Source organism: Artibeus jamaicensis, unplaced genomic scaffold, assembly GCF_021234435.1.
Source record: "Artibeus jamaicensis isolate MK-2021 breed Jamaican fruit bat unplaced genomic scaffold, CSHL_Jam_final contig_444, whole genome shotgun sequence".
NCBI lineage: Eukaryota > Metazoa > Chordata > Mammalia > Chiroptera > Phyllostomidae > Artibeus > Artibeus jamaicensis.
This window is the reverse complement of record NW_026521831.1, coordinates 6615173-6628321: the sequence shown is the minus strand read 5'-3', so window position 1 is coordinate 6628321 and position 13149 is coordinate 6615173. Positions and strand designations below refer to the sequence as shown.

The 13149-nt window shown below is 50.0% G+C and overlaps 1 protein-coding gene and 1 non-coding gene across 2 annotated transcripts; one reads left to right on the top strand and one right to left on the bottom strand.

Annotated features, from left to right (window-relative positions):
* Positions 1–3710: 3710 nt before the first annotated feature.
* Positions 3711–3982, bottom strand: LOC119038015 (small Cajal body-specific RNA 13). The gene has a single exon (XR_005080342.2). It is a non-coding gene; the product is annotated as a small Cajal body-specific RNA 13 (non-coding RNA).
* Positions 3983–5173: 1191 nt separating this feature from the next.
* On the top strand, positions 5174–12541 carry GLRX5 (glutaredoxin 5). The gene is made up of 2 exons (XM_053665954.1): positions 5174–5503; positions 11952–12541. The coding sequence occupies exons 1-2, from the start codon at positions 5209–5211 to the stop codon at positions 12128–12130; spliced, it is 474 nt and encodes a 157-aa protein (XP_053521929.1). The 5' UTR covers positions 5174–5208; the 3' UTR covers positions 12131–12541.
* The last annotated feature ends 608 nt before the right edge of the window (positions 12542–13149 follow it).

Genomic DNA, 13149 nt, shown 5'->3' with positions numbered 1-13149 from the left:
TTTCCTCAGAATGAAATCAAGTTCCCCACAGAACCAAGTCCGGCTGAGGCCCAGAGTTGGGGCCTCAATGCCAAAGAGCGTGGGGACGAAAGAAAATGTAACTTTCGGGAAGGAAGAGCTATGGTTTACATTTTTTTTTCTTTGGGTTTTTAGATTGAAATCGTCATTTCAGTTCCACGAAGCATAAAAATTGCACCTGTCTCTAACACACTCACAGGCAGAGCCGGTGGAGATAGTTCAGGGATCCTTTTCTGTGGGACTTGCTGGGGATGTTATGACTCAGCAGTAAAATTCCAGAAAGTGCTTGTGAAGGCAAGCACCCTTCTAGAGGAACCCGAGGTGCTCGCGTCTGTCAAAAAGAGGTTATACACAAGTACTGGGAAGAGATCCTAATTTGGGGACCAAAATGTCCAAGACCCTCATCCTGGGGTTAGAGGGAGGCCCGAAGGCGTGAGCATGACATCCGTCTGAGGAACAGACAGTACTGTTTCGGGGTACACCTTTAGGAGCGGAGGAGAGCGCTGAGCGGTTCCTTGACGCTCTGCAGCCCACAGATAACGACATCTTGAAAGAACGGTAACTGTTTGCAGACAACACACATTTTTCACAGATCCGGGAAGACAGAAGGGGTGGGACATTCTACAGAGAATGAAAAAGAACTCCCTAGACTTAGGATTGCTGAGGACTGGACCCAGGGCTCACATCCCACAGCTGCCATTCAAATCCCGCAGCAGAGCCAGGCTCTGCTGCTGCCTCCCAGCTTCTCAGGAACGGTCTTTCGGAGAACCCCTTTACACCTGCATCTCCCACGGCTGGTTCCCCACTGAGCTAACCCGGTTACCAGCACACCATTCCTCTTCCCTTGACTCAGAGCAGAGCACAGGCCCTGATGGGCCCTCCTTGCAGTCCTAGGCTGAGGCCTCTCCCCTGCTCAGAAGAGTATTTATACCAGCAGCTGTCTTTGTCAGACAGAGTCAAACTGCAAAGGCATTTCTATCTGGGCATCAGGGATTAGCAAAGATTCTCCCGGAGGGCGGGGCAGTGCCCCGGTTCCTCAGGCATCACATTATTCTTGGGGCGGTTGGGGCATCCAGTTAATGCCAGGCTTGTACAGAGGCCCAGAAATTACTGGACAGTAGCCGAGTGCACCAAAGAAAGGTTTCAGGTTCCAGCTGCAACTCCAAGTCACAAACGCTACTTTAGCTCAGGACTGTTTGCTGGCTCAACCCCTTGGGCAACCCAGGCAGCCACTTTTGTTTTAAAATGACACAGAGTGCTCCGACCAGCTCAGGCCTAGCTGTTTTGTGTCCTGTGCAGAGACACACCCTCTTTGTCAGAATGTAGCAACTTCAACACTTAAGGTGAGGCACAGAAACACAGACATGCTGGGTACGTGGTCTTAAGCTCAATAATCACTTAGGGCTGATTTGGGGAAGACATGATCTCAAATCTGTAAGGTTTTTAACTGTGGTTCAACGTGAATTTGCTTTCGGAGAAGTCGGATAGAAAAATTTTTACCAAATATAGTAAAGCCTTATCTACAAATAAGTGCAGAGAGAAAAACATTTTTAGGATGCCTGAGCCGGCAGGTTTACATGCCTTGATTCTTTAGTTTGGGGTCTAACTATATCTTGTGACCAAAATACCAGGATTCTCCTAAGTTTCTGTGTACTTCCCACCCCTGCTCCCCCATTACTGTCCACATGGGAGAGATTACAAATTGACGATTATTGACTTCTGTGTTCAAAACACCCAAATATATTTGAGCATGTGTGCAGATCTCTGACAACTGTGTGCCTGAAGAGTGTGTGTGTGAGATGTTTTCATTTCAGAATTCCTAAAGAGAAACCTCAAAAACAAATGTCACATCATATCAAGAGTCTGATGCTTTGGAAGAAATATTTCAAAAGCTATTTCTCTGCTTCTTTAAATGCCTGAGGTTTGGCACCAGCGCTCCAAGAGTGGTTTTCACTCGAAGACGGAAATGAATGTTCCCCATAGACATTTTGTACTTTTGCTTCCTTTATTAAAAACTTAAGTTGAGATGTATTGTCCCAATCCCTTTGGTTTAGACACATGGTTTGTTTTCCTGCCCTTCATCACACTGCCAAGGCCACGCTTTCCCACGGCCTCCGTTTCCTCTACGTCCCCGCCGTCCCCCGCCACGCGCAGCCACTCTACTCCCTGTCTGAGACACACAGGCTCTGTATCCGCCCTGCTCAAGGGTCACTCTGAATCTCTGACGATAGCTGTATTCTCAACTCAGTGAAACAACTGAGAAGGTCAGCTACCCTTCCGAGGCCAACGTCACTCACTACCTAGATAAGGGCTGTCATTACTGCTCTGTGCCTCGGGGTCCTCAGAACACCAGCGTGCAAATTCTCCTCCCTCCTCCAATCAACGCAAAGGCCAAAGTAGACAGCTGAGTAGGCAATGAGCAACTTACAATTTCAGCAACAACTTACTGTAACATGAGCAAAACGTGGTTTTGGAACCCGCGTGTTTTCTGCTGCTGCCCACAGGCTGGACCTCTGACACGGCAGTCCCGCCTCAGCACCACGGCATCTCCTTCAAACCAGGAGGCCCGTCCAGAGAGGGACACTGTGAAAGAGGGACACTTATTGAAGATACCAGGCACTGTGAAAGAGGGACATTTATTGAAGATACAAGAAACATTGTACACAGGACAACGACACGTCAACCCCCTTCAAAGTAGGTACTTTGGGACCTCACGCAGTTCTCCCAGAACCTCTTCCACTGTTCAAAACACTCTGCAAAACCCTTTGTTGGAATTGCCATCAGCTGCCCTGTTGTATTTTCCTGAATCTCACTGATGGTCTGAAATCTCTTCATTTTTGAAGGTGTTTTAGTTTTGGGAAAAGCCAGAAGTCTCAGGGTACCAAATCTGGGGTGTAGGGGCTGAGTTACCTGGGTTGTGGGTCTTTGTTGATTGCAGCCCCTACACGTTCAACATTCTCAGGTGTTCTGCTTGTTGCAGGCCTTCTAGAATGTGGATCACTTTCAGTAGATTCTTGACCATCTTTGAAACATTTGTGCCACACTTTTATTTGCTCATCCCCAAAAGCCTTCTGAATCATCTGAACAGTTTCTGCAGAAGAATGTTCAGGCTTAACACAAAATCTGATGCAGAGTCGTTGTTCTACTCGCTCAGTCATTCTGAATGTGACAGAACACAGTGCCCATGCTCACTCAACAGCCTCTACTGCCCCCACTGACTAGTACAGTGAGGTTGTTATTGTTCATTCATGCACATTCTAGGCCACTTTCGTTGGCTGCCAGGTTACAGCGATGTCATGCAAACTGTTCTTCTTATATTAACAATGGCTGGGCTTTTTCCCGGCAGACCTCATTTTTCTGGTCCTGATGCCTGTTCCTATGATTTACCTGGAATCAACAAATCTGGGTGGAAAAAAGAAGATTCTTTAAAAAAACTGATCAATGTTGGGTCCCACATTAGAAAACCACTGAACATCAGTGGGAAGTATGTCACTGAGGAGCACTTCTGGGTAATGTCTGGAGTTTACTTCCAGTTTACTAAGTTCAAGTTGCATGCTGAAGGATTATTTCCAAGATTCATTTGCTGACAGAATATGCACCAATTTTCTGATTTTAAATTTGGGCATCTCCAAAGCATAAACAGGTCATCCCTGGAACCAATTTTTAAAATACCTAAGGTTTAAAAAAGAATAATCTGTAGCAGTACATAGTGTCCAACAGAAAGCACTCCATCTGTTAGACAATATCTTGGCTGCAAAGCTTCTCTTACTGTTGTGGATAGATAATGACATGGGAAAGTCATTATCGCCGTGGCAACAGTACCTAGAACTATCCGAGGAAAATTGCACATGGGACGGCTGGCTCTCGAGCAGTCATGCCTCAGCTTCCTCCGGCGTATGCTCTTTCTGCGAGTCTGGTGTGCTCCAGGGTACCACCAACCCGGAGCGGCTCCAGACTACAGACCACGCGAGGACTTCACCGAGTCCCATTCTCCCGGAATCATTCATTCCACCAACATGAGAACCTGCCTCGCTCCAAGCACGGGGAATCAAATCGAGTGCCTGGGAGCGAAATCAATAAACACCTAATATATGTTATGGTGTAAAAAGTAAAAGAGATGAGAAAAACCAATGGCCCTTCCTTTCTGTACTCTGTACCCCCCCCCCTTACTTTGTACCTGCTTCTCATTTCTCACGCTGGCTGCAAGATTTGGGCACCATGTCTCTCCGCACGCACCGTGCCGAACACGCAGCACCTGCTCAGAAAACGTGTGTCGAACGAACCAATTCCCCACTTGGGTCCCCATTCAACAAACCTTTCCCGGGCCAGGTCCAAGGCCTTAAGTAGGGTGGAAAGTCAAACCCAGACAGGCTCACACAGACGAGAACGCTTTACAAACTTTTAAAAGCTGTTTTAGAGACACAATCGCGCGCCAGAGGCGGGGACCCAGAAGCCTGGCACTGAATTCCGTTCTCACGTGCGCAGCAGGGCGCCAGGATGGGGATGGCACAGGTGGCCCAGGGCCAGATGACGTAGCCCGTGCTGGCCTGTACGACAGTGTCTGGTTCGGCTTCCGCCACGAATGGCCGCTTTGGCCGCGGCCTTAAGGGAGGCACCGGAGTCGCTCACCTAAGCTGGGGAAGACCCACCCAGGCCTTCAGAGGCTCAATTACCACCCCTAACGCAGAACAAGGGCCCCAACAGCCACGTTGCTATGGCACCTCAACCACCGCCTGTAGCGGAACCGGAACCTTCCTCTGGAAGTGACCCCATCCCGGCGTTCCGCGGAGCGGCGAAACCCCGCCCAATGCCTTTCCCGGTCTGCTGGACTATCTTGGCGGACACGCCCACCCTACCGAAGGATGTCCCCTTTTCCCGCGCTTCTCCTCACAGCGCCGCGGAGGGTGACGCTGATGGACATCCACTCCCTCCAATCAACTAACAAAGCAGTTGACAAGGGCCAATCGTGAAGCTGTAGGATGAGGCGCTGGCGTTAGGGCCACCTTTAACCTGTAGGGGAGGGGCGAGTAACATGATTGGTAAACTCGAGCAGTTGCCGGCCGAGCCTTCTCCAATCATGAAGAGCAGTTTGGAGCCAGTCCAATGAGGGCCTTGGGGGTGGGGGCGGGGAAAGGTTTATGGGGGCGAGCCGAGGTCCCCGAAGGTAGAGGGTTCCGGCGAGCTTGCGGGATGAGCGGGTCCCTGGGCCGGGCGGCGGCGGCGGCTCTGCTTCGCTGGGGGCGTGGCGTGGGCAGCGGCGGCCTGCGGGGTCCGGGAGTGCGGGCGGCGGGCTCGGGGGGCGGCGGGGCCTCGGCGGAGCAGCTGGACGCGCTGGTGAAGAAGGACAAGGTGGTGGTCTTCCTCAAGGGCACACCGGAGCAGCCCCAGTGTGGCTTCAGCAACGCGGTGGTGCAGATCCTTCGGCTGCACGGAGTCCGGGACTACGCAGCCTACAACGTTCTGGACGACCCCCAGCTCCGGCAAGGTCAGGGCCCGCCGAGTGCAGGGTGTGGATGACAGGCCAGGCCTCTTCTCGGGACCGAGGGTCTGTCTGGGGTTTGTGTGGGGTCAGGGCAGGGGGTACTACTGTGTTAGAGAATCTCGGGTGAGGACATGATTACATGGACAGGGCCCGAGGACCTGGGGCTCCGGTACTGTTGTCAATTTGGGCAGTGGGGTAAGTCCTAGCGGCTCCTCGATCCTCACACAGAGCTGAAACAGGCGTTTCTGGGCCAGTTCTCTCGGGCTGCGTCCGAAAAGAGTGGTTAGCAGCCTCCTGCCCGCCCTGCAGGGCTGGGCAAGTGGGGTGAAGGGGAATGTAGCAAGAACGTCGCAGGTGGGCGCTTTGGGGCGTACCTTGAGGGCGTTGGCCTGTCTTTCGGGTGAGTAAGCAGGTAGGGCTGTGGACGGTGGGGGTCGAGGTTCCCTTGGTCTGAGTCTGGTGGGGTCAGAGACTGGCCTCTTGAGCTTCATCCTCTGTTGTTGGTCTGAGTTGGGATCTGGTGGTGTGGGAGAAAAGGGCTTGAAATCAAGGCCAGGGCAGACTTTGTGGAGCCAGGGTTTGGAGAGGCTTGTCGGGAGAGAGACAGGGAGTGACTCCTGGTCCCTAGCTAACTCAAGCTTGTAGCATATGAAGCCAGGGGCCAGGCAGGACCCGTGGCTTTTCACTGGCCCAGGCAGTGGAGAGAGGCCCCAACTGCGAGTTAACATCTTTCCTGGGGAGCACAGGGCTGCCGACCTTCGGTGCTGGTCTCCAAGGATCTGTGCCCTGGCTGAGGTTGGTCCGTGTTGGCGGAGAAATGGGGAGGTTGTGCCTGTTCCGCCTGGAGGGCGACCTAGGTACCCCGCGTTCCTGTGAGAGACTCGATATGCCCAAGTCCTGGCACCTCCCTGAGCCAAGTGTTGTTGAGTGGCAGTGTTCGCAAAGGAGTCTTGAAGCATCATCTTCTGTTATTTTACACGTAGAAGCCCATGTTTTGTTGTCCTGTGTTTGTGAATGGTATCCTGCATCTGAAATGATCAGTCATACTCACTCTCACGTTGATGAGACAGGCTGATGTCATGGAAAGGCTTTGCGTTGGTATCCTTCTGGGGCCAGCTTTCAGATCTAACAGTTGTTAAAACACAACTGATACCGGGCACGTCTGTATATACATTTTGGCTTCTTGAGAGTAGGGGACATGTGTCATGCCCCTGCCTGGGTGCTGTGTATTGTTTATCCAGAGCAAGCTGTCAATGAGTGTTTTAATAAGTAAGTACATGCTTTTATTTATCATTGTAAACTTTTTTCCTTGCTCTTAAAAACATTATGAACACTCTAAAGTTTTTGCTGATTCAGGTCACCATTGTATTTCTTGCTTGGGAACAGTGCTTTTTGAATGAATAATCATTATCCTATTGTTGAGGGTGTATTAAGCATTTGAAAACTTGTTCAGCCTGTTCAGTATTGGGGAACTTAAGGCAATAGTAAAAAATCTATGACAGTGGCAAACCTTATAAGTTGGATAACAAGTTGTGTGTGTGTGTGTGTGTGTGTGTAGTGGATGTGTTGTGTGCTGACGATGAGAGTCTACAATAGTTTCCATCAGTCTGGAGGGATGCGAGTGAGTACAATGACAGTTCTTCCTGTACCGTCAGCTGAGTCGAAGGTGAACGGAGCTGAAGACCCCGCTGCGTCACTCCCGAGTGTGTGCTTCCTGTGTGAAGGGCCAGAGAGTAAACACTTCCAGTCTTTATGGACTGTGCAGTGTCTTTTGCCACTGTTCGCCTCGGCTGAAGCTGGAGAGCAGTCAGGGATAATGCATAAATGAGTACGAGTGACTAGGTTTCAACCAAACTTCATTTACAAAAACAAGAAGTGGACCAGATTTGGCCCAAAGGCTGTAGCATGTCACCCCTTGGTCTAGACAGACACCCACATGTGAGTTAGGAGACGTATGAGCATCTTTTTTGTAGCATTGCTTGGAATGATGAAAAATTGGCAAGAGGAGATCTGGTTCTGTTAGTAGCAGACTAGATAAACTAAATTGTGGTTAAAATGAATCGATGTATTTATGTGACTACATTTCAGAAAGATACACTGTTTAGTCAGAGAGTTGCAAAAAGGTAGGTGTGGCACAATGCCATTTGTGTATATAAATGTTAAAGAAGACAAACTGTCCGATATATTGCAGCTGTGTGTGTGCAAGTGTAGGTCATGGGCAGGAGGGACAGAGGCTAACAGGCCAGAGGCTGCCTCTGGTGGTCCGGGTCCTGGCCTTCGGGCATCTAGAAACCTGGGTGTAAACCCTGGCTCCAGCCTGTGCTAGTGTTGTCATTTAATCTCTTTAAGCCTTAGTTTTTTTATCTGTCAAGTAGGGATGATCATACTTACCTTGGGAGATTTTTGTAAAGATTAAATGAGATTATGTATGTAAAATAAAACAGTTAAAGAGGATAAACTCTGTAACCCTTAGGTCAACAAATGGTTGTTTTTATACCCAGTGGCACCTCTAATCGGTATTTTCCGTCATTCTTTCCCTAAGCTTTCTCTGTCGCCTGTGTTTCTCGGAGAAGCATTCCCGGAAGGGTGGGGCAGAGGACATCAACAAGGAGGAGGCAGAATGTCCACATTGTCTTGGCCCTGTGGGACCATAATTCATTTCACCAGTTAGATCTCAGTTCACCTTCGTAATAAATCTGTGGGGCATGGAGTTACCCCCATTTTATAGATGAGAAAATGGAGGCTAAGAGATTGGCAGATTTAGTCGAGGCTACAGGTACAAGCCAGCAAGCCACAGTCTGCTGACCGTTGGGCAGGTGCCTTGCGGTGCCTTCTTCACTCTGCCACCAGCTCTGCTTTCGCTCTGTTGGGGGTCTGCCATTCTCCACGCTTTCGGCCTGGATTATGGCCCGTTGTCTGAGCAACATTCTCTACGGCAGGGAAGAGGCAGAAATACGGGACTCTGGGAGGTGGTGGAGTTGCCGCAGGTCACAGGGCCTAGGAAGTGTCAGAGTTGGAATTAATCTGCATCCGACTCTGAAGCTGCCGTAGTGAAAATCTACCTGGAAAAAAAGGGCCAGGATTGTGATGCCCTAAAAGGTATTGCCCTAACCAGGGCCGGAGCGTGGTACTCTGAGATGCGATGGGTTTTGAAAAGTACCTTTTGAAAGTTCTGGGAGGGAATTTCCCAGAACATTTCCTCCACTCTGGTCCGATACTTGGGATATTAAATTTCTGGTGGAGCGGCAGGTGTGTGTAAGACAGCCTCTGAACTTCCGATTCCCGGTGCCACCCTGTTCACTGACTTCACAGTCAGCGTTTTCCGTCCCAAACCGAATCGCTGCCTATCATCTAAAAAATACAGTGTCTTTACAGTCCATTCTCGGGTGTGATTTTCAAAGTCTCAAGAGTTGCTCTCTGACTCTGAGGAATTCCAAGTATGTTTGTAAGAATTATCACTGTATATTACAGTCTTTGAAAATTGAAATGTGAGAGAAATTAGCTACATTTAAACAATTGATTGTGAATCATGTGGACTCATTTTAATTTCAGCTTATGAACAGTGGTCTTTTATTGTTGGAAGTGTCTCACGTCACTGTAGAGCAGTGATTTTCAACTAGTGCGCTGCCAGGATTTCTGAAAGGAGTACTACCTGACCGTGCCATTGGCAACTGACCTCTTTCCCCTTAGACTGTCAAGTAAAAAAAAATTAGAGCAGCCGACACAACAATGGTCGTGCAGTCTGAATGAGTCAAAATTATATTTTTTCATATCAGAGAAAAATAGCATATATATTTTAGTGTGCCACAGAATTTTAGTAATTAGTTTGTGTGTGCCATGAGATGAAAAAGGTTGAAAATCGCTGGTATATAGGAATCAATTGGATATTTCCTTAAATATTTAAACCCGTATCAGACTTTTTGAAAATGGAATATAGAGTGTTTTTAAAGAAAGATGCCAAAGCTTTGCCTTGGCATTGGCTGCCCGTAACACTTGTTAATCTAAAATTAAAGAAGCAGGTAAGTTGAGTTTTGATAAGCTGTCAGCTGGGAGGCACCTTGGCTCCTGCCCCAAGGGGTTTGGGAGGAGTTAGCCCCCTTGCACATGGCTCTGTGTTGGACACTCGGGGTGGCTGGAAAGCCCCCCGGTTTTGGTGGTTTAGGGGGAAGTCTTCCTCTTCCCCTTCCCCTAGAGTCAGACATACGGTCTCCGGTGTCAAGTTCAAGGAATGAAACAAGCCCAATGCTTCGGTCAAGTGTGGTACCATAAAAAATGATTGCTGAAAGCAGATCATTCCGTTACTTAGCAAAGATTTGATTTAAAAGAATTGTATCTTATTTCAGATTAAACGTGTGGTTTTGGGTGGCCCTCAGATGGGAAATTTATTTTCACTTTTGGTGTGTTTCAGAGATTGTAGGCACTCGCCAGAAGAATCAGTAGGTATTTATTGTCACGGAAAGCTCAACACAGCATACCGTGAGTTGAAAAACCAGGTACAACAGCACATGTGTAAGTGGTTCATGTACATGAACTTAAAAGATGTTTAAGAAGGTTTAGAAGAAGTAAGAGAAGTTCACATTTCTACACCCACCCTCGGTCATCCTAAAAGTAAAGATTTGCAAGGGGCATCGTTGTAGAACGAGTTCTGGTGGACGGCATTGAAGACAGAGGCAGAACACCACACACACACCTTGTGCGCTAAGTCATCACGCAGCACTGAAGGTCAGGATGTTGGAGAACCTGAGCCCCTCGGGGGTCTTCTGGTATATTCAGGTGCTTGGGCCCAAGAAGACGTTCTGGTGCTTCACGGAGTGAGCCTTCCTTCGTAACCCCACAGCCGAGTTGGTTGGCACCCAGAGTGACTCGGAAGTATGCTTCGAAGTTGCTAAGGGGGTAGATCCTCAGTTCTCATCATAAGAAAGACCATTTTGTAACTACAGACTTGTGGTAACCGTTTTGCAATAAATGCAAATACCACGTGGTACACCTGAAAGTAATGTGACATTGTGTGTGTGTGTGTGTCGGTTACACCTCAGTAAGAAACCGTGCAGCAGGAAAGAAGTGTGCTTTCCGGAGTGTGTCACGGTGTCGTAACTGTGTAGCCCTGCCATCATCCTTGAGTCTGGAGGAGAAAGATAAGCCCCCAGCTCGCCTGGGGGCCTTTTCTGGTGCTGCCCTTTAGTGCCAAGTTGCTATTGAAAAAAAAAAGACTTTTAAATGAGAAAAACATGTATCTTGCATGCTTATTTTTTGTGTTTTTAGTTTGTTTATGTAGAAACCACCACTTGACCGGTTTTTTAATTTGTGTAATACTGTAGTTTGTTGTCAGAGTCTGTTGAGTTTTCTATGTTGCGCTCGTTTTCACTGTTTTAAAATAACTGCCTATCTGTATATGTGTAACATGATCACATGCACTCCATAGGGATTGATTATTGTAAGTCATGAATTTGACCATCCTCTGTTTTAACGGAGCCATCACAGACATTCACTGGCTGGATGTGTTTAAGAAGGACATTTCATCTCAACATAGGATAGAGTGGTGAGGACGAACATTAGGAAAGAGGGTTTTTTAATGTCTTAGGATTGAAACTACGCTTGCTTCTTACCATCTTGTCTTAACCACTGTCCTTGAGGCCGAGAACCGTCTGTGGCTCCTGATCGCGGGGGTGCTGGGCGGGCTCGCCAGTGCCCTGTCCTGGCGCTGGGCCCCCCCTTCGTGACCTCAGTCCCCGTGAGCTCCGAGCTGAGCCAGGTCACCTGCCCTGTGGCGGGCCCCTCCCAGGGGCGGAACAAGAGGAGGGCTACAGTCTGTAGCCAAGGAGGGGGAGGGGTTTTTCTCTGGACCAAAGAATCATTCAGATGAAACCAGCGACTAATGTCTGAGCGAAAGTACGGTGGCACCCACTGACCCAGGCAGGCATTGAGTAGGGACAGCCTACCTTGGCAGAGTCGCCCTGGCAGCTCCTGTGAAGTGATCCACCTGGAAACGACCTTGTGGCACTTCTTTCAGGGTCCGTTTCACTGAAAACCTGCCTGGCAGATGCGCCGGGAACGCGGCTCTGGGTATCTCGTGTGGCTGCTGTTAACCCCTTGCCGAATGTGTGCTGGGTGTTCCACGAGGGAGCCGCACTCGCCTGGTTCCCCTCGAACCCTGCGGGACAAGGGTGGAAACAGGCGAGAGGTGAAGTCACGACCTTTCTGAGGGTTACCAAACGGCCCGCTGTGTAAACCCTGACCTCCGACCCCAAACTGAGGGTTACCCAGTTTGCAGTCAGAGGTCAGGGTTTACACAGCGGGCCGTTTGGCTCTGAAGCTGGTGCGCTGTGTACCTTGCTCCCCCAGCCTGGGAGGCCAGGAGAGAGCCCCGGGTCCCTGCTGGGGGTGGGCGGACAGCATGTCACCTCGGAGTCCAGCTGTGACCGTATGAGTGACCCTTTCTCTCTCCCCGCAGGGGTCAAAGACTACTCCAACTGGCCCACCATCCCGCAGGTGTACCTCAACGGCGAGTTCGTGGGCGGCTGCGACATCCTGCTGCAGATGCACCAGAACGGGGACCTGGTGGAAGAACTGAAAAAGCTGGGTATCCGCTCCGCCCTTCTAGACGAAACGGAAGACCAGAACTCAAAGTGAGGGCGGCGCCCTCGCTGCCCGGAGAAGCCTTCCCGAGTCTGCTCTCCCTGCTCAGGCGGCTGCTCGCGCTCCAGCGTGTGAGCAGCCGGTGGTTTTAGTGTGTCTGGGGTCTGGGCTAAGAAGAGTCTGTTGTGAATTTAATTATAACCACTGCACTGTAATAATTCAAGGTCATATTATCATCTTGTAAACAGAATTTGTTCTCATTCGCTCTTTGCCTGATTCAGGAGTAAAGCTAGGAGCTTTTGAATCGTGATTATTATTCAGGAGTCCTCTGCCAATGTGTCAATCTGCAAAGATCATATCTCCCCCCAGATTTTTTGTAACTTGTTCTGTTAAGAAAAATGATGGACAAGGAAGAGAACGTGATAACTGGGGTGTTGTTTTTTAAAATAAACTGCCAGGGATACAGCATGTTGAGTCATTAATTCTGAATAGCAGCGAGTCTGTTTTAGGCTGCCATGGAAGACCGTAGACGGCGGCTCACAGGGATGCTTGGGGGGGTTGGAGGGAAGCCGGTCCTAGCAGGGGAGCCTTTGGATCCCCGGAGCCATTCTCGGGGCCTCTTCAGTGTCAGTCCCCCCGAGCGCCTCTGGGAGGGACTGAGTCTGGGGACTCAGTCCCCAGACTGACTGAGGCAGGAGTTGGCCTGCGGGCCAGGGTTAGGGCTGTTCAGACCTCACTGCTCCTGCCGTCGTCCTCCCACCCCCACGGCACTGGGGACTGTCCTGTCAGATCAGAGGACTGCCCTCGGGTGACCACAGAGCTCATTGCTTCGGGGAAAGGCAGGTCCTTCTGCCAAGCAGGTGATTGCTCATGAGAGGGTTCACTGTGCCCGCCCCCCCGAGCCCCTTGTGTCCCCCGCGAGCTGCTGGGTCTCACAGGTGAATCGGCACTGGAGGAGGGCAGCGTGCCCAAGATCCCACTGTGCCGTGGCCACTCGGTGCCCTGTCCTTCACAAAGACAACCACTGACATCACTCCATGCTGTCCCTGCTGAATCCCTGCCACAGGGCCCTC

What these genes read in the sequence shown, in the direction of transcription:
- GLRX5 (XM_053665954.1), top strand. Translation starts at nt 5,209, where the DNA reads ATGAGCGGGTCCCTGGGCCGGGCGGCGGCGGCGGCTCTGCTTCGCTGG. An exon ending in CGACCCCCAGCTCCGGCAAG is followed by an intron (nt 5,504 to 11,951) that starts GTCAGGGCCCGC and finishes CTCTCCCCGCAG; the next exon opens with GGGTCAAAGACTACTCCAAC.